The sequence below is a fragment of the Aulostomus chinensis genome, chromosome 9 (assembly GCF_037954235.1).
Source record: "Aulostomus chinensis isolate RoL2024-O1b breed Wild chromosome 9, RoL_Achi_v1.0, whole genome shotgun sequence".
Classification (NCBI taxonomy): domain Eukaryota; kingdom Metazoa; phylum Chordata; class Actinopteri; order Syngnathiformes; family Aulostomidae; genus Aulostomus; species Aulostomus chinensis.
In genome coordinates, this window is record NC_141328.1 from 7,100,511 (window position 1) to 7,118,453 (window position 17,943).

A 17,943-nucleotide genomic window follows, 5' to 3' on the forward strand; every position below is an offset into this window, starting at 1 on the left:
ACCCTTGCAGATGAATATGCATTTATTTTCCAAAGTTCCAGTCCCACTGGCCAAAATATCTACTGCTACTACGACTGACTTTTGGGAAGCTTCCAACATTCCCACCAATTACTGGGATGACAACTCACATTGGACTGTTGTTATAAGCTGAGCTCTGTTTTTGTCAAAATCTAGTTGGTAATTTGCCCTGGAATTGGAACTTCACAAATCACACACTGCATGTATACACGCTATTGATATCAAATACATCCTCTTCAAAATTACAAATTACTCAAGGTCCTGTCTGAATATGCCTTTTTTCAAGGGAAATCACCTGTCTCAGTCTTCATCAATCCCACCATGGTTCCCCGTGGTTCTCATCCAATCAGCTCCTCCTCAGTTCCAGCTTCATTCATTCTGCTTCAGTCAAAAATTTGCCGAAATAATGTACAAACCTGGAGTTATACTGAATTATGACAGATGCACACCCTGTGAAGAAACATTTGCTTGGTCCCAACAAATCATCAAAACCACATTGAAATCTTGTACGTCTGTTCTGCATTTGAAAAAGTTGGGTTTTGCAAAGAAGAAAATGCATAAACATCCACTACACTGACCCTGAGGGCCTGTGTGCACTGCAATGTGCTGTCATTTTAAACATCGTCATGTTTGAGAAATGTCTTCTAATTTTTTGACAAAACCTACTGTGCACCTTGAAATTTCAACAAAACTACTATATACATTTTGACTTAAAAACAGGATACAGAGGGGACAAAGAAATCTACCGATGTGACTTATTGTTGCTTCTTTGTCTCCCCCTAGTGATGGCAAAGCAGCAATGCAAGTTAAGTAGAGAAAATCGTTCTATCAAGAACACAAACTGTTTTTGAGCACAGTTTCAGGGGGTAAGATGACATTTCAGGACACCCTCTAAAATCCCCATTGAAAAAGAAACATTACATTTTTATTTATTAATATTTATTGGAGAAATAAATACATTCACTATTTTCCATTGTAAAAATACAATGTATAAATATTAGAGGAGGAAAGGAAGTCATTCTATTTACCACCTGGTGGGTTGGTCTCCCCCGCTGTGGCCATCTCCTTGCAGATAGCCATCATACAGCTCTCTGAGGTGCAAGATGAGCTCCCCTGTGTTCTGGCCAGTGAGAGCTGACACAGGGATGACTCTCTGAGCAACGTGGCGTTTTAGAGTCTCTAAGTTCTCCTGGGCTCCTGGTAGGTCCATTTTGTTGGCTATGATGGCCTGAGGCCGCTGGGAAAGACCGGGCTCATACTGTTCTAGTTCATAGCGCAGCTGTTTCAAGTGGCTCCAGGGCTCTGGATTGGATATGTCCAGAACAAAGAAGAGGAATCGGCAGCGCTCTATGTGACGCAGGAAGGAGAAGCCCAAGCCTCGATTTCGATGAGCTCCTTCAATGATGCCTGGGATGTCAGCCACTGCACAGAAGACGGGTGATAACCAAACATGTACATCTTATTGCATATCAGAAAAGTTAAAGATCCTATCAAAATATCATTAGAAAATTCAGTTTTCATGACCACCTGCCACTTGCTCATGATCCCTGTACGTGACGATCCCGACATGGGGGTTGAGTGTTGTGAAAGGGTAAGCAGCCACAGCAGGCCTAGCATTGGAGATGGCTCTTAATAGGGAGGATTTCCCAGCGTTTGGGAACCCGACCTAATGACACAAAGGTGCAAAACAAGCTGTTGATCATGGCGCTGAAATACACTAACATTCTTCTAGAAATTTTCTCACCAGTCCAGCGTGAGCCATCGTCCGTAGCTCTAGATGAAGGAGTCTCTCCTGGCCCTTCGTACCTGGGGTAGACATCATTGGGGCACGGTTCTCATTGGTCAGAAAGAATCTGTTGCCCTTCCCCCCGGCACCTCCAAATGCAGCCAGATACTCCTGGCCATGCTTGGCCAAGTCCACCACTAACTTGCCTTCTTCTTTCACTATTGTGCCTAATGGAACCTAAATATATCACAGAGGTTTATGACAAATATATGATAAAACTGTTATGAAATGATATGATCATTGCACGGACTCACATGAATATAGGTTGGGTTGCCATTTCGACCGAAACAGTTCTTGCTGCCCCCAGACCGCCCATGTTCTCCCTTGTACACTGGAACTACTTGAGCCAATGATTTGATAAATCGATCAGCTGAAAGGATGCAAATGCATTTCTTTCTTAATCTGAGCAGAAAATTACGCAGTTCTGAATATCATTTTAAAGTGCAAATGATGAGTGAGGACTCAAATCACTATTGATGGCAGTGCACTATTCCTTTAATCCTTTCCTTACCTTTAATGATGATGCTTCCTCCATCTCCTCCGTCCCCTCCGTCTGGTCCTCCCCATTCTTTCCGGGGTTCACTGTGAAAGCTGCAGGCCCCGTTACCGCCTGAGCCAGCCACCAGCATCACACGACGGTAGTCCACAAATTGACGGGTCTGCAGGCCAAATTAGAGAACCGGTTCAAGAAGAAATAATATTCCATTTTTCTTCTGAGGGGTGTCCTCGAACAGCTCTGTGGTTCAACTGTCATTATTTAGGTGAGCGACATACAGTATTAGAAAAGCTCAAGCACAAGTCAGAAAACTCATGAGAGATAAAACTCTAGCAGGGAGGATTTTCGGAGTGTGATTTAAGATAATTCATACTGATTTAGTCGTAGACACTTTTCTTTTTTAAATTTTGCACCAGAAATATGACTGGACAAAGGTAAGTTATTCTTGAGCACTGTTAACATAAAACTTGTCTTATTTGTCCTATTTTGTAATGACATCAGGTATGGATCAGGAGTCACTGGGCCACATTAGAGAGGAGATATTGAAAGGCAGATTTATTTTCTGTTCAAATATTTATGCTAACAATGAAGAGATCAGTAAAATCACAGAGAAAAAAGCAATAACAAAAACATGTTGTCTGTGCTTCGAGGGCATCAAGATGGATGGGGACACAGTTCATTTAATTTTTACAATTTGTTTGATTGGACAATGGTTAAATGACTATCGATATGCCTTTATCATCTATGGTTTATTCGAGAATAATGCGTAACTCCAAAGAAGTGTGTAGAAATATAATTATCACATGGCCCACAACATTACCAGTTTCTTCTCTGTCAGTTCTCTCTTCTTCGTTTGTCCTTTGGCTTTGGCGCACAGTCCAGCGGTGGTGCTGACACCTCTGACACTTGAGGTGTCACTCCGTCTGCACGCCGGTGACACTCCTGTGGAGCTTAACAAGATTATCTCATTTCCACTTAATACTCGTGCTAATTTCTGCTGTAATTGTATGTTTGAAGAAAGCCAAACAGGAGTCCTAACTCTCGACAATACAGCCAACATTGCGACGACGGGTGATAGCTAGTTATTTATAACTAACGACAGCTAACTAGCGAAGTGAACTCAGCGTCGTCGTCAACATCACTTATTGAACCAATCACAAAAGTTGTGAAAATATCTAAAAAACTGTGAAAGTTGTCATGTAAGGTAGAGGGTATGGAGTACAACCAGACAAACGCATGCTACGTCCTGTACTGTGGCTTCGTTGTACGGAAACTGTGAAGGGACATTACGTAGACGCCTATGTATATTGCTGCTTTGTCCCTTGACCGCCGCCTACTGTGCTGGGGATGCAGTGCAGAGCGCAGAGGACAGGACATGACATAGACTTAAAAATCAATAAAAAAAAGACGGAGTAAAAAACAAAAACAAAAAACGAATGATACTAAAACAGTATACCAATAGCTATATTAATATTTATGCTGCAATAATAGGCTTAATGACAACTGTAAACAAAATGTACACATTCAAAAATTTGGATGTCAGTTTATTTCATATAACAAACAGTAACAAAAGATAGCATAAAATACCAGGCAGTACAGTCTTAGAATAGCCAAGTACATCACATTCATATGTGGATTATGCACACCAATCTTTGCTCTGTCTCTTGAACACACACACACCCACACACACATGCACGCGCACACGCACGTGCACAAACACACACACACAAATCAAGGCAAACCACGCAAATCAGTGATATCAGAAAAACTGTTAGTAACCGTTGGTGTCCAGTTCACAGTAAAACGAAACACTGACACAGATTCATTGTAGTATAGAGGACTGTGATTGTCAGTGTTGCGTGGTACCTTCAGCTGTTTGACAGCCAGCTATCTCCCATTCATGATTAAACCTGCTAAATGCGACTGAAACTAATGTATTATACTTATTATGAGGTAAGCTGAAATACTACAGGATATACTGCAAAGATGGACCCTTACCATCGCAATGATAATCTATAATCGGCTTGCTTATCAAACTGTAAAAACACTGGGTCAGAGGTATTGTCCGACTTTTTTGAAGTGAATTAATAACATATATAAAAGCACAGAAAAAGATAAGGGAATTCAATACTAAAATAAATATGTAAAAGACGGCAATTGTGCTTTTGTATCATGTCATTCATACACGTATTTACCTTTGCTATAATATGTCTTATTTTAAAAGTTCTTGAAAACTAAAATAATAAGCTTTAAGCTTTTGATGAGCTACTTTACATGAAAACACACTAAAAAAAAAATCTTATACCTAAATAATAGATGTTAGTTGAGACCTGCAACTTAACACTTAATCATATCAAACAAACCAACCCTCGTCTTCGCCATCATTGTACGTCAAGATGCTACAAATAAAGTTACACAGTGTCAATCTACCAGAAGAAACAACCTCAACGAAACAGCAGTGTATTATGCACTTACTGGAGAAGAGGTACAGGACATATTTCTGTTCTGCTCCTGTGTTGCTTTGGCTTTTTGAGGATTGTTTCCGAAGAACAGCTTGAATCACGTTACAATAATACATGTAAGACAATACGTACACTGTCACTGCAAATAAAGTGCAGACAAATATTTTGATGTGTGTTAGTGACTGAATCTGGGTAAGGTAACCCTTATTTTCCTCTGCACAAAAATACGGGATGTGCAGCTCAGTGCTACGGAAAATGTAGGGTTAAATTAAAAATACTACCGCAATGGACAATGACATACACATTTACATCTGGACCAGTTGACCACCTACAGTCTAAGTGAGACGTATGCAGAGACTGAACACACATAATGTTAGACCACATAGCAACACGTCACAGTTACACGGTAACACAGACAAACCCCCTGATCAAGTCAGGTTTAAGGACCAACGTTTTCACTTTCATCAAATCAGTTTCTCTTATCACTAGATTAACAGTGTTGTCAAGGAATATTTTCCATCCATCCATCCATTTTCTATACCGCTTATCCGTTAAAAGTCGCGGGGTCACCCTGGACGGGTCGCCAGTCCGTCGCAGGGCCATCAGGAGCAATTAGGGGTTCAGTATCTTGCTCAAGGATACTTCGAAATGGTCACCGGGGGAGGTGAGGATCGAACCAGCAAGACTTTGTTGCTAGACGGCCACTCTACCTCCAAGCCATGCTGCCCCTGGAATATCTTCTTAAGCTAATTAACTTTTATAGAAACAGTCTGAAAAAACATATATCTTCTCCCTGGGTTAAAAGAAATAAAAACCAAACGCTAGAGACAGGAAAAGGACAAGTGGAAGGCAAAGAGAAGGATATCAAGTTGGAGAGATGCTTACTAGTGAACTAACTGATGCTTTTTAGCGACATACTTGAGCCACATGGAAGGTTTACATTAAATTCTAAAAGAGCCTTGATTTTTATAATGTTACCACTTGAAACCTCCATCTAAGAGCTACAACCCTGTGATAGGCAAAACAGATGAGTTAGAATGATGAATAAATAAATTTGATAAATACAATGCAGCCTTCTCATTCAAAGCTGAGCCGAGCATCACCAATCCTCGCTCATTTTCATCCAATCGGAAAACAATCCAGTGCCTTATTGCTGATAAGTTCCATACTGACCCTGAAAAAAAAATACACTGACAGATTACACTGCAAAAAACAAGTAGCATTTCAGTAAGATAAATGGGCTTGTTGTAGCCTCTTTGTTTGTCAAGCGTGCATTTTGCTTTCTGACGTGGCTGATTATTTTACCTACTGCAAGCTAAAAACTCCCCTGTTGAGATTTTTGATACTATTGGTTCCACAGGGAAACAAAAATTGTGTTGCATTGTGAACATTCAGCTCCAAAAATATGATCAACAAAATCATGTTGTGAATGATATATGAGAAATACTGAAGTTCTTTGAAATCATCCATCTCAAGTCTAAGTGAAGTCTAAAATCACTCACCTCTGGTCAGCACACATGACGATGAACAAAAAACATCAGGACCAAATATGGTTGAAAGGCTGATCTAAATTCACGTACCTGTTCGTAGGCATAGGGCCTCTGCGGCTGTGCTCCAGCGCCTCCCTGGGAGGGCCGGTAAGAACCGTACTGTTGGCTCTGACCCTGCTGATACTGAGAGTACTGGGAGGATCCCACTTGGTTAGGTCCTGCAGCGGAGGAGTAGAACTCAGTTCATTCGTTCATTTGATGTGCGAGTGTGTTTAAAAACGTATGAACCCACACAATCATAGGTAGAAAGGGTTGTTCTAACCGTATCCCTGCGGCTGTCCACTGTAACCTTGTTGAGAGGAGTACTGCTGCTGGCCAAAGGGCTGCTGCTGGCCAGAGCCCTGCTGATACTGAGCATGTGGCTGGTTGTACTGGGAGTTGCCTGGAGGTATAAATCAACATGGCCATGTCAGCTATTCACAGTTCTTTCATTTTGGCTGGATGAACTTAAAATGCATCAAAATAGTTACAAAAACTATTACCTCCTTCATAGTAATGCTGTGAAGATTCATCGAAGGACCTTTCATAACCCTGCTCACCATATGAAGGATGTTGATACGGGTACTCCCCGTGACCTGTTGATTCAACACATGCAAACACTACCCTGATAGTTCAAGACGCTTTTAAGTCCAGCAGCGAAATTCCCAGTTTGAAGCCAATATATCCATACAGAGCCAAGGAGGTTTCACTGAAATATAATTTGTGCTTTTGGTTGAGCTGCAAAGCCACTCCTCCATTCAAAACACACACAGTTGTGCTGTGTTTATTTTTCTTATTGCTAAATTTCATGAGCAAAGTGATGCCGCCACCTTCCCCACCTTGGGTATAAGGTGTGCGTGCGTGCGTGTGCGAGTGTGTGTGTGTGTGTGTGTGTGTGTGTGTGTGTGTGTGTGTGTGTATGGGGACTGATTGTGCTTTGACAAGTGATCATACTAATAATATTTGATAATAATCAAATGATTCATTTTAATAATTACTGAAATAAATTGACGATTCATATTTTGGAATATCAAATCATGCAACATTAGAGACTGATCTTTTCATCTTGACTAGAACGTACAATCCTAAACAAATTCGGACATTATCGGTTAATTATTGTGAATAAACCGTACGCACAAATGACACCTCCTGGGCACCGTACATTAGCAATATACATACAGCAACAAAACCACAACCACAAACAACATTTTCTTCTTGCTTCAGTGTGAACTCAGAATCACACAGAAAAACCCCTGAAGGAAGTTCATACTCTGCCTTCAACATACTGCTTCTGCATTCTCTGAAATGTATTTGTGAATATTCTCAGTTATCCAGGTCATCGTAATCCTCAAAAAATGATCAAACTAGGCAACTGGACTCAACCTCTTGTCTTCTCTGAAATCTGAAATTTCGGCACACCAAAGGGGACAGTATGGACACAGACACACTGGGAGGAAAAATAATTGAGACCAATTGATTTTCAATAGTTTTCATCTCCCACAATACGGGAAAAAGACGATGAGTAACAGGAAGGGCTGTGACTGTGGTCCAGCGCTAAGAGTACACATCATAACCTACGGTGTATTTGAGAACTGTGTGCATGGAGTTAATGAATGTGCATGATTACCATCAGGGTAATATTGCTGGTTTATGGGCTCGCTGGAGCTCTGAGTGTGTCCATACTGCTCTCCGTAGAACTCGTCTTGTCCCATGTACTGCTGTGAGGATCCTGCAAGACAGGCGACACCACGATTGGTTAAACAAGTTGGTTGGATGATTTGGACGATGAAGGGGTGTGTGTGTGTGTGTGTGTGTGTGTGTGTGTGTGTGTGTGTGTGTGTGTGTGTGTGTGTGTGTGTGTGTGTGTGTGTGTGTGTGTGCATTAATGATCAAAATAAAACTGTTGACAGATATTAAGAACAACTAGAATTATGAAGAATGTATTATCAATTGTGATCATGTAAATTCATCAGACAAGATGTGGTTTTATGTATCTAGATACAATTTTCACCAGCGATTCTTTAGCGTGGGGTGATATAACAGTATCAAGGAAGCTATTTAAGGCCATCCCAATTTTAGAAATGCAAATGAAACTGGAGCAATTAATCTTATGAGAAATGCACGTGACCTAACTGTGAGGAGAAAAAGAGGATTACTGAAAGCCATATACCAGGAAGAATCTCTGCGTAAGTGGTGTGCAGAAACTCCAGATTCCATTCCTTTCCTTTTTTTTTTTAATGTTTTATCTAATAAAATTAGAACACCAGCAGAAAAAAAGTATTTGCAAAATACACCAAACAGCCAAATGTGATCCCTTTTTCAGACATTGGACCTTCACATTTCCAACTTCTGAAATAAGCTGTACAAGGAAAAACACAAATTTTTTGTAATCTTCTGTAACAAACTCATACTTGGATCTGATCATTTCCAATATAGCCAAGAGGCTACACTTGATAGATGAGCGGAAACAATAGCTCAGGACCAAGTTAAAACTGTGGAGACATCAATTTCATCAAGTCATGGAAGGACAATAGTGCAGCAAGGTGAATGAGGCCTTACAACCCTGGCCTGTTGCCCTGGAGACAGTATCACATCCTTTTTTTCATGTCTGAGCTATTATTGGCCACAAGTTAAGTGATTCACAGAGACAAGGACCTCATGTGACACAAGTGATAAATCTCGAGTCTGCTTCTTAAGATTATAGGCTGGCAGGTGGGATAGTTATTTGTAGACCTTCGATATCATTATCACATTATGATCTGTAACACTTAACACTACTCCATGATACAATAAAGATAGAGCCTGAGGAGCTTTGGGAATAAACCCGGCATATACCTATCTAATCTAGACGCGATGCGACACTTGCCTCCGTACAGAATATAAAACCTTGTCCATTTCAGTCCCAGCGGTTCCAAACACTGGTCATGCCAAACCAAAGCTGCATGCAAACGTCTTACCACCCACCTTGCTGTGACAAGCGGTAAGATCCCATGGTCCTGTGGGACATCATACTGTTTCCTTGACTGCCCTCTCTCATCATGCCCATTGCCTGCTGACCCTGATAGCCTCCAGCCTGGGCTGAAGGGTAGTGGGGGGTGGCAGACTGTTGGTGTATCATGGACACTAGAGAGGGAGGTAGCATTTTGAGGGTGGAGGTGGGGGGTGGGTGTACAGATCTCATACATATATATATATATATATATATATATATATATATAAAGATATACATATCAAAATAGAGCAGTAGAAATGCATAATTAAACTGACAACAAATCAAATGCAGAAGGAGGTCTGAGGCAGTGCACAGGGAAAAAGTCGGAAGCATCCACAGTAGTCAGGAGTCTCAAAACATCTCTCTGAAGAGAAGCTTTGCATTCAAGATGCTGCAGTGAAGTATAAATGTAAACAAGGCCAGTGAAGTCAGTGCGTAAACAGTAAATATAGATGGACACCAAGGAGAGGCGGGCTGCATCTCAAGGTCAGGGGTAAGAGATTAGGAATGACAAAACCTGGACAAGGGATAAGGGGGAATAAATTCCAGAGGGAAGAACGGAGAAGCCGCGACTCTGATGAACTGAATGTGTATTTTTATGTATTCCAAGCAGAAATGTATTTACAGAGCGATGAAACACTTTGTGCAACATCATGAATACGTTCAACTGTATGTCAGTACACGGCGAGTATCAACCAAGTTACGCTGGTATACTGATGGCTTACTGAAGAGAAAACACAGTAGTGAATATGCTTTTTTTTTAATTTAATTGTTTGAACTCAATGCAAGTTTCTCTGTATTTTGATGTAATTGGCAAGAAATGTATTTACTTCTCTGTAACATAAAAAGCAAACAAGCTAACAAAAAAACAAAAACAAAACTCTGACCCAAAACCTGCAACATAAACCAAAGTGTGGGATTATTGAACTTCAACCTTTAAATGTTCCTTTCTATGAGTTTGGTAATTGGGCTTGTCTGAGCCTAGCTCACCTTGGCTGGACTGCATGTTGAGGTTGCTGCGGGAGGAAGAAGAGGTGGATGAGGATGTGGTGGAAGAAGAGGAGGAAGAGCCATATCCAGGCCCAGGGCCCTGGATCATGCTACCCTGGGAGCAAGGGGCAGCGTGGCTGTAGCCGGTGGACGAGGCCAAGCTACTGTAGTTGCTGGCTGGCAGGTTGTGGGATGTGGAAGGAATAGTCGACTGCACCTGACCAGACTGCTGCTGCATGGGAGCATGGCTGGGGCCTGACGACACACATGCACAGTCAGAGCGGCTAGCGCATATTCCAACATACAGTAGTACCTCATCATGTTAATCATAGAACCACATTCAGTTCATCTTTAAGCTTGCATGGTTGCACAAAAGAATGGATACAATGGATTAGAAACAGAAAGAAAGCAAACAGTGCCATAGCTACATAAGTCATTTTGTCAGAATGTAAAAATACAGACGATTGTAAGATAAATAAATAAAAAATAAACAAGATTGGGACAAACAAGGCAAAATCAAAAATAGACATGCAGCAATGTCAAGATGACGCTCCACCTCACTAGTCCAGGTGAGGTGGAGCTGTATAACTGCATCTACACTGTACGTTTGTGTGTAAGAGTCTGCTACTACACGACTACTGACACTCACCATTGCTCATCTGACTCTGCATCATGGATGTGGGAGGTGGTCCTGGGACCATGTTTTCATTAAGGTTGCTGGGAGCGTGTCCCCCACTCTGGCCTATTCCTCCAGGACCCATGGACATATTTGAGGTGGGAGGCTGTAAGTGAAAAATAAAAACTATTTATACTTATATTTACTCAGCCTTGTGAACGGCACCATTAAGAATATTTGTTTTAATATGATCAGTGGCGGTCATTAAAGTGTATTTCTGTGCCATACAGAATTAGCCATCCGCTAGTGGTTCTCGACCTTTTTGAGTCAAAACCATCCAGAATAATTGGTTTATTTTTTTTATTTAAAATGAACAACATACAGTCCATTATGATTGCAGGCTAATTTACTACATCCTTTAGCAAAGTTAAAACGTGGCAAAGTTAAAACGTGGCACTTTAAGACTGCACTGCCCATAAATTCAATTTTGGCACAAGTGTTTCAAAATATGTATCTAACTGCACCAATACAGGCAGCATGTGTAGTTTAGTCCAGAATTACTGAGCTAACTGAACCTGATAACATGTAAAAATGAAATTCTCTGCCCTTATACAACAGTCCTTCAAGCCTTAGTTCAAGAACTGCAATAGTATATACCTGATAGTGTTCAGGTGCAGGAACACACTCAAAAAAACTAGGCCAAACAAATTACATCACTGTTGTAGGTGGTAGAATGTTAAAAAATAAAAGTTTGACTTTGTTTTTGTTTTTTTTTCACCCCACAACCCTTAGATGACCCCAGGGCAATTCTGTGACCCTGTAGGGGTCCCTATCACGTACAAGATCGAGAGAAGTGGACCGATGGCATCCTCAAGCAAGACTCACCGCAGGTAGCAGTGACTGCATGTTCTGATTGGAGTCTGCTATTGTGGCCAGGTAAACAAGGTTTCTGTGCAGGATCTGCTGATATCTGCCAAAGAAGAAAAATAAAACATTGTTTCATCGCTGTTCCATGGTTTGTTGTTTTTATATTCATAAGATTTTGGTTTTTTGCCTGTTTTGATTGCAGTAATTTTAATTGTGATGTAATTTCATCTAGACCCCAGGAAGAGTAGATTCTACATCTAGACGTGATCCATCCAAACAAATAAAAAGACACTTACGAGATTTAAATAAGCAACAGACAAATAACACTCACTGTGTGCACTCAGCTGTCTTGCCTTTACTTTGGTAATCCATTATACACTGTATCAATTGATGGTTTTCATCCAGCATCTTTGGGAGGAAGCAGAACAACTTCAGATCATAATGCTGGGTGAAATGCTCTTTTCATGCTGTCCTGGATTCTCACAACTTCAACCCGCGACAGAATTATTTTTTCTGGGTCAGTTTTTTTCTTTTTTCTTTTCTATATTTAAAAATGGAGCTGCAGCTTCATAGCTGTACTTTCTATTGAGAAAATCGTAAAAGTCTTTACCTAATTTGAAAAAAAGAAAGAAAAAACGTACATAAACGGTTCAAGCGAGGATGGAAGCTGCGGGTCCCGCAATCTACCTGTATCGCCCTCCATCGCTGTACACTACCCTGCTTTTCTCATATTTTTGCAACAAATCGGATGACAATCACATACATGTCCAATGACTTAGCACCTGCAAGGCTTCAAAATTCCTGGAAACAAGTCACGGAATATAACTCAATTTCACGTTCATTGTCTATAAAGAAAGAATAAACCATCCAGAAAGACCATGATGCACTGATTGGCCAATAAAGCGCTCGCCTGTATCACCGTCATGGCTTTGTTTGCTTCGCATCTTTGACTATCACATAGAAAACCAGTTGCCGTTTCTTCTGGTAATCACCAGGCTACTTTCTCTGCACTAGCAGCGGGCAGAACACTCCCACCCTGTAAGAATATCTGAACATTAACGCAATGCACAGGGATTTTATTTATTTATTTATTTTACCTTTTGAATAGTTTGCTGTGTCACCTCCCCTTTACTTCTGGGGCGCGCCGATGAAAATGCCACCGACATTTTGTCATATGGGAAATAATAAGCGCTCTTTTTATTTTAATGTTTATTATCTTCAGCGCAGCCCTCTATTTGGTTGTAGTTTCTCCATTACCAGAATATAGGGGTATTTATAATGTCAGGTATTTGCAAACAAATTAAAAAAAGAGACGACGATTAAATCCCCTGAAAGTGATTATATCTGAACTTTGACTGAGTATATAGATGATGTCTGCATGCAAATAATGGTAAGAATAATAAGATGTTACATAGGAGGGAGATAAATTCTCCCTCTGGTTTTGGTATAGTCCGAGGGGTGAGCTGCCTACCACGTCCCCTCATCTTTTGATTCGTGGAAGCCAATGAGTCCACATCAGCGCTCAGTACGCAACAGCTCCCATCAGGACCAGTTGTGACGAGTGGTGGGAGACAAAAAAAAAGAAAGAAAAGAGTTTAAATTTGCCGGGAATCTTCTGTCACATCCCAATACGTTTAATTACATCGAAAATAAAGACTCGATATTCATCCCTGATTCATCCGCGCTTGGCTGACAATGGAAAAAAAAAAAAAGTTCAGGACGGCCGTATATGCTAAGATGTGTACAGTATTATTTGTGTCGTTTTATTGTATGTTAAAACAGTCCAATACACACACATATATATATATATATATATATATATATATATATATATATATATATATATATATATATACACACACACACATATATATACATATATATATATATATATATATACACACACATATATATATATATAACAAATTGAATGGGGAAGATGAGATTGAATGCATTGGAGTCAAAATGTTTCTTTCTGTTGAAATGACCTTTAAACTACATTGAACCCTCAGCGAAGACAAATTTAATGACCAGTTAACAGTTGCTCTCAAGTCCTTATTTCAACAGAAATCTCTACAGGTGACCCCAAGGTTAATTGGACTGACAAGAAAAAAAATATCTAGCAGATCACATATTCTTTTAATCTCACACAAGTTAATAGAGCGACCTACTCGAATAACCCGAGATTCTAAAACCAAGATGTGTTATTTAGGTACAGATCAACGTGAAAGAATTAGCCTTTGATTGGTCACTTTTTTTTTTTTTTTTTTTTTTAAGGAGGCTCACAGAGCAAGGTTTCTCAAACTAATCTAAAACTACAGACCATAATAAAACAGTCCCAGAGAGTCGCCAGTATTTCTAACTCACATTGACTGGGACAAAAATGTATCAATCGAGGACATGTTGTAGAGTGGCTGTTCGTATCTTCCAATGAATGAAGCAGTTCCGTCTTTGACCAGAAGAGGGCACCAGAGTTTAAAAAAATTGGTTTTATTTTACCCTGATTAGATGCTAAATGTATAAATTGATTAAAGACAGGAGAACAGCTGTTGAGAACCCCCCCCCCCCCTTTTCTAACCACAGACTGATAATTCTCTTTATAAACACTATGAATGATGATGATACAGGGAACAAAACAGAGTTCTCATTATTCATGTATTATCCAAAGGTAAAATAACCCTAGCAAGCAGTCTGAGTATTGTTGCTTTATTTCCTAGCCTAGTAAATAAACCTTTTTATATCATTTGACCCTGATATTCCTTTCAGGCAGACAAGTTTGTATTCAAAAAGCTGTAAAAATCCTTTGTTTTTCCTATTAAGTATTGTTACCTTATTTCACTCTTTTCAAAACGAGGTATAAATTCCTTGATTAAGCATGAAATGAATGTTAAAATAAATCAGTAAATGGAGGGGGGGGGGGTCCGAGAGTTTGTAGATTTAAGAAGACCAGGAACAGTGCATATTGATCGTAACATTTACACGTAAATATGACAGATTATAGCCAGTGGCTAATTTCCAAGCACGTTTGTATTCTGTTTCTAGTGATATGGAGTAACACTGATAAGCTAATGAACACCATATAAAAACTGGGATAACTGAAGGTTTGTTTGCTCACTAATGCACAGGCAACAATTCATGAATATGCACCATTACGTAATCTGCATGCCCCAAAAAATGAGACAGGTGCACCAGCAATTTCCAGTTTATTTATATAATTCTGACTTGTTTCAATAACAAAATAAAGAAATACACACAATTTTGGCCTCTCATACATTTAAGGCCAACTCATTTTAAATTAATATCTAGAACATTTTAAATCATTTCATGAAAAAAACAACCATTAGCACTGAGAAAAAATGTTTTAATGTCAAAATTGTAGGACTGAAAATCTTCACCAAGAAAATTTCGACATTTACTTCTCATCAGGAGGGAGAAAAACTTCAAATCTTGAGGAAAAATACAAAAATCACATTGATGAGGACAATATAATGATCCCAGTGTCCATAATACAAAATGGGACAAAAAGTAAGTATCAAATCAAAATTAAAAGCCTAGAAATATAGGTAACAAAAACAAAGCTTTTTTCTGCACACAGTGCCACTTCTGATCATGACAAAGACATTGAACACAGCCTTTTGGCTTTCAATAAACGGAAAAAAAATAACTGAAGGTCAGCAATTGGTAGGACCGTTCGTCAACCCTGACCTTTACAGTCGTGCGCTCCTGGTTCTGGACGACTGTCCAGTCTGAACAGTCCCTCGTCCTCTTCGTCCAGTAAATCCACCTCTAGAGCCTTGGCCCCCTAAGAACCTTCCAGGGACCCCAAATGTCTCCAAATTGCGTTTTCGTTCCTCTGCCCATGTTGGTCTAAAACCAGTGGTTGACACAAAATGTAAGCCTGCATCTTAAAAAATACATGAAAAGCCAACTAAACTCTTAATTTACCTGAATTTGTTATCAGAGGAAATGTTGTCAAAGAATGACTTTGCTTTGTCGTAGTAGCATTTTGGACCAAAATGATTATCCTCTGCATTTGATTGGGATTCAACGCCAACCTCATAATTTCCATCTGTAGAGATATGTAAAGTAGGCGTACATGCATTAAATGGTCGACTCACCGATTTTCAACTCCTACTGTCATTATGCTACACAGTCAACCCCATCGCTAACATTACAACTGATAATATAATCCATTATTCAGTTGCAGCTGTATTTGTTGGAATTCAATCATGTTTATATTGCTAAGAACTGTGAAAACACACAATCTACACATATGTAGGCCTCTACCTAAGGTAGAGCTGAATCATGAACAAGCGTCATCACAGCCATTGCGGCAGCCACTACTGAGAATTCAGAGGGATGCCTCAAAAAAAAAAAAAAAAAAATATTGACAATGACATGTCAAACAATCATAAAAAAGACTTAAATGGATTTCAGAAGTTAAAATTCTTAAGACAATTCACCTGAAAATTAAACAATGAATTCGTGGCCAAGTGAACCAACCTTTCATGTTCATCCTGTCCAGCGCCTCCCTCTCCAGCTCCTCTTTAATGAACTGGGCGTTTGAAGAGTCAAAATCAAAATCTGTGTCAAATTTTAGGGTAGCAGATGGAACCTTCACCACCAACAGCTGGCCTCGACTACGGTTCCTGTGTCTTCGAGGCCCTAAGATTTATGGGGGGGGGGGGTATAGTTATAGATGAACAGAATCATTTTTCCTGCCATTTTAGAAATTTGTATACCTTTTCTTCTGAAGGGAGGCCGGTTTTCATCACTCCACTGCTGAGGCGTTTCTTGCGGAGTATACGGCACACCTGGGCCTGACCTCACTTTCAAGTAAAACATGCATGCTGTTGTTTACGACTATTCAATCACCATAACTGGACATATAAAACTACCTATAACCTGCCCAGATGAAACTTTAAAAAACACCAGTAACAATCAATGTTAAAAATTGCAGCCAATTTGAGGAAATAGCATTTCATTTTCTCACTGTAGGTCTCTCCTCTGGCCCTCTGAGGCCTCCTCTCCCAACGCTGCTCCTGCTCTTGGTGCGTAGGCAGACCTCTCCTCCTCCTCGATGTTTCCACATGGAGGGTTTGAACAGCCTTTTCCACCATGGGGCCCCTTCTAACGTGCAAGCCTGGAACCACATGGGGAACATATTTATCATTTAAACATTTTCAGTTGAATTCAGCATGTGGATTTATGGTTAGTTTATCAAGAGTCAACAGCTTACCAAGGCCAAGAGCTGCAGCATACTGTTGGCTGAGTAGAGAGCTGGCAGCAAGATGGTTGTACGCAGGCAACTGAAGTGGATTAAATGGCCCAATAGCTGAGTAGACGTCTGATGATCCTGCACTTGATGACTAAGAAAATAATAGTAAAACAACCTATCATCAAAGCATTCATGCACTGCAGCAGCTCTTGTCTACCTGCACGATTGCTGGATCTTGAGGTAGGCCATGGTGAGATCTAGGGAGCTCACACAATGTGATATCTTTAATATCACTTCCCCGGAAAGTGATATACTCAAAGACATCATCTTTGGGTGGTGTGGGTTCATCGGTGGGTCGACCCTCTGTTCCAAAACACTTAACTAGCCAGGAGAAAATGTTAAAATGAAAATCCTGGCACGGAATTTCACTGGTCTTTGTAAGAAAAAAAAAAAAAAAAGGAGACGATCATGTTCTAACCTTGCCAAGCACAGATCTTTACAACTCACCTTTTGCCAGCACGACTGTGGAGTTCACTTTATCAATTGTATACAAAATCCCCTCATAGCGATTTTGGGCTTTTGAAATTAATCCAATTTTACAGCCAATGTATGGCTTTACTGAACTCATGGCTGTTGAGGTTTTGATCTAAAAATCAGTTTGTTGATAACTCATGTCAGCATTCAAGCCGGCAGAGGACAAGAACAGTTTATGTGTCCACAGGTGAATTGAAACCACGCCCACTGAGGCTTGAACGCACCTGTCACAAATGGAGCAACTGACCCGTCAGTCATTTTTTTTTTTACTTACTATCGCGGTGCATTTGGTCTGTATGATTATCTGTAACATGTATTATGCCCTACACGTATCCCAATGATAGCTCTATTGTTTATAATATTTCATGAATAATTACAAGCTGCTATCTAGCTGCAAAACAACTTTTTAACTGGTAATTGAATGATCTCCCCCCT

General features: G+C 40.1%; 3 protein-coding genes across 7 annotated transcripts; all 3 read right to left on the bottom strand.

The window, feature by feature from the left end:
• Nucleotides 1-87: 87 nt before the first annotated feature.
• Nucleotides 88-3,587, bottom strand: mtg2 (mitochondrial ribosome-associated GTPase 2). The gene is made up of 6 exons (XM_086213453.1): nucleotides 3,121-3,587; nucleotides 2,316-2,463; nucleotides 2,059-2,174; nucleotides 1,763-1,981; nucleotides 1,546-1,684; nucleotides 88-1,440 (listed from the first exon to the last, which is right to left on the bottom strand). Exons 1-6 carry the CDS (start codon nucleotides 3,358-3,360, stop codon nucleotides 1,043-1,045), a joined length of 1,260 nt encoding a protein of 419 aa, XP_086069579.1. The 5' UTR covers nucleotides 3,361-3,587; the 3' UTR covers nucleotides 88-1,042.
• A 252-nt stretch (nucleotides 3,588-3,839) lies between these two features.
• LOC147255630 (calcium-responsive transactivator-like) lies at nucleotides 3,840-12,970 on the bottom strand. 4 transcript variants are annotated; one of them, XM_086213450.1, is made up of 11 exons: nucleotides 12,854-12,970; nucleotides 12,088-12,164; nucleotides 11,775-11,859; nucleotides 10,923-11,055; nucleotides 10,274-10,528; nucleotides 9,256-9,414; nucleotides 7,919-8,020; nucleotides 6,795-6,887; nucleotides 6,575-6,694; nucleotides 6,343-6,470; nucleotides 3,840-5,936 (listed from the first exon to the last, which is right to left on the bottom strand). In XM_086213450.1, exons 1-11 carry the CDS (start codon nucleotides 12,920-12,922, stop codon nucleotides 5,910-5,912), a joined length of 1,248 nt encoding a protein of 415 aa, XP_086069576.1. In that variant the 5' UTR covers nucleotides 12,923-12,970; the 3' UTR covers nucleotides 3,840-5,909. The 4 variants fall into 4 exon arrangements, with proteins under 4 accessions (XP_086069576.1, XP_086069575.1, XP_086069578.1 ...); XM_086213449.1 differs by having other exon boundaries at nucleotides 3,840-6,470; XM_086213452.1 differs by lacking the exon at nucleotides 10,274-10,528 and having other exon boundaries at nucleotides 3,840-6,470.
• Nucleotides 12,971-14,942: 1,972 nt separating this feature from the next.
• Nucleotides 14,943-17,738, bottom strand: lsm14b (LSM family member 14B). Of its 2 annotated transcripts, XM_086212601.1 has the most exons (8): nucleotides 17,482-17,731; nucleotides 17,192-17,355; nucleotides 16,996-17,125; nucleotides 16,750-16,899; nucleotides 16,499-16,585; nucleotides 16,260-16,421; nucleotides 15,702-15,825; nucleotides 14,943-15,623 (listed from the first exon to the last, which is right to left on the bottom strand). In XM_086212601.1, exons 1-8 carry the CDS (start codon nucleotides 17,600-17,602, stop codon nucleotides 15,464-15,466), a joined length of 1,098 nt encoding a protein of 365 aa, XP_086068727.1. In that variant the 5' UTR covers nucleotides 17,603-17,731; the 3' UTR covers nucleotides 14,943-15,463. The 2 variants fall into 2 exon arrangements, with proteins under 2 accessions (XP_086068727.1, XP_086068728.1); XM_086212602.1 differs by lacking the exon at nucleotides 15,702-15,825 and having other exon boundaries at nucleotides 17,482-17,738.
• Nucleotides 17,739-17,943: the final 205 nt, after the last annotated feature.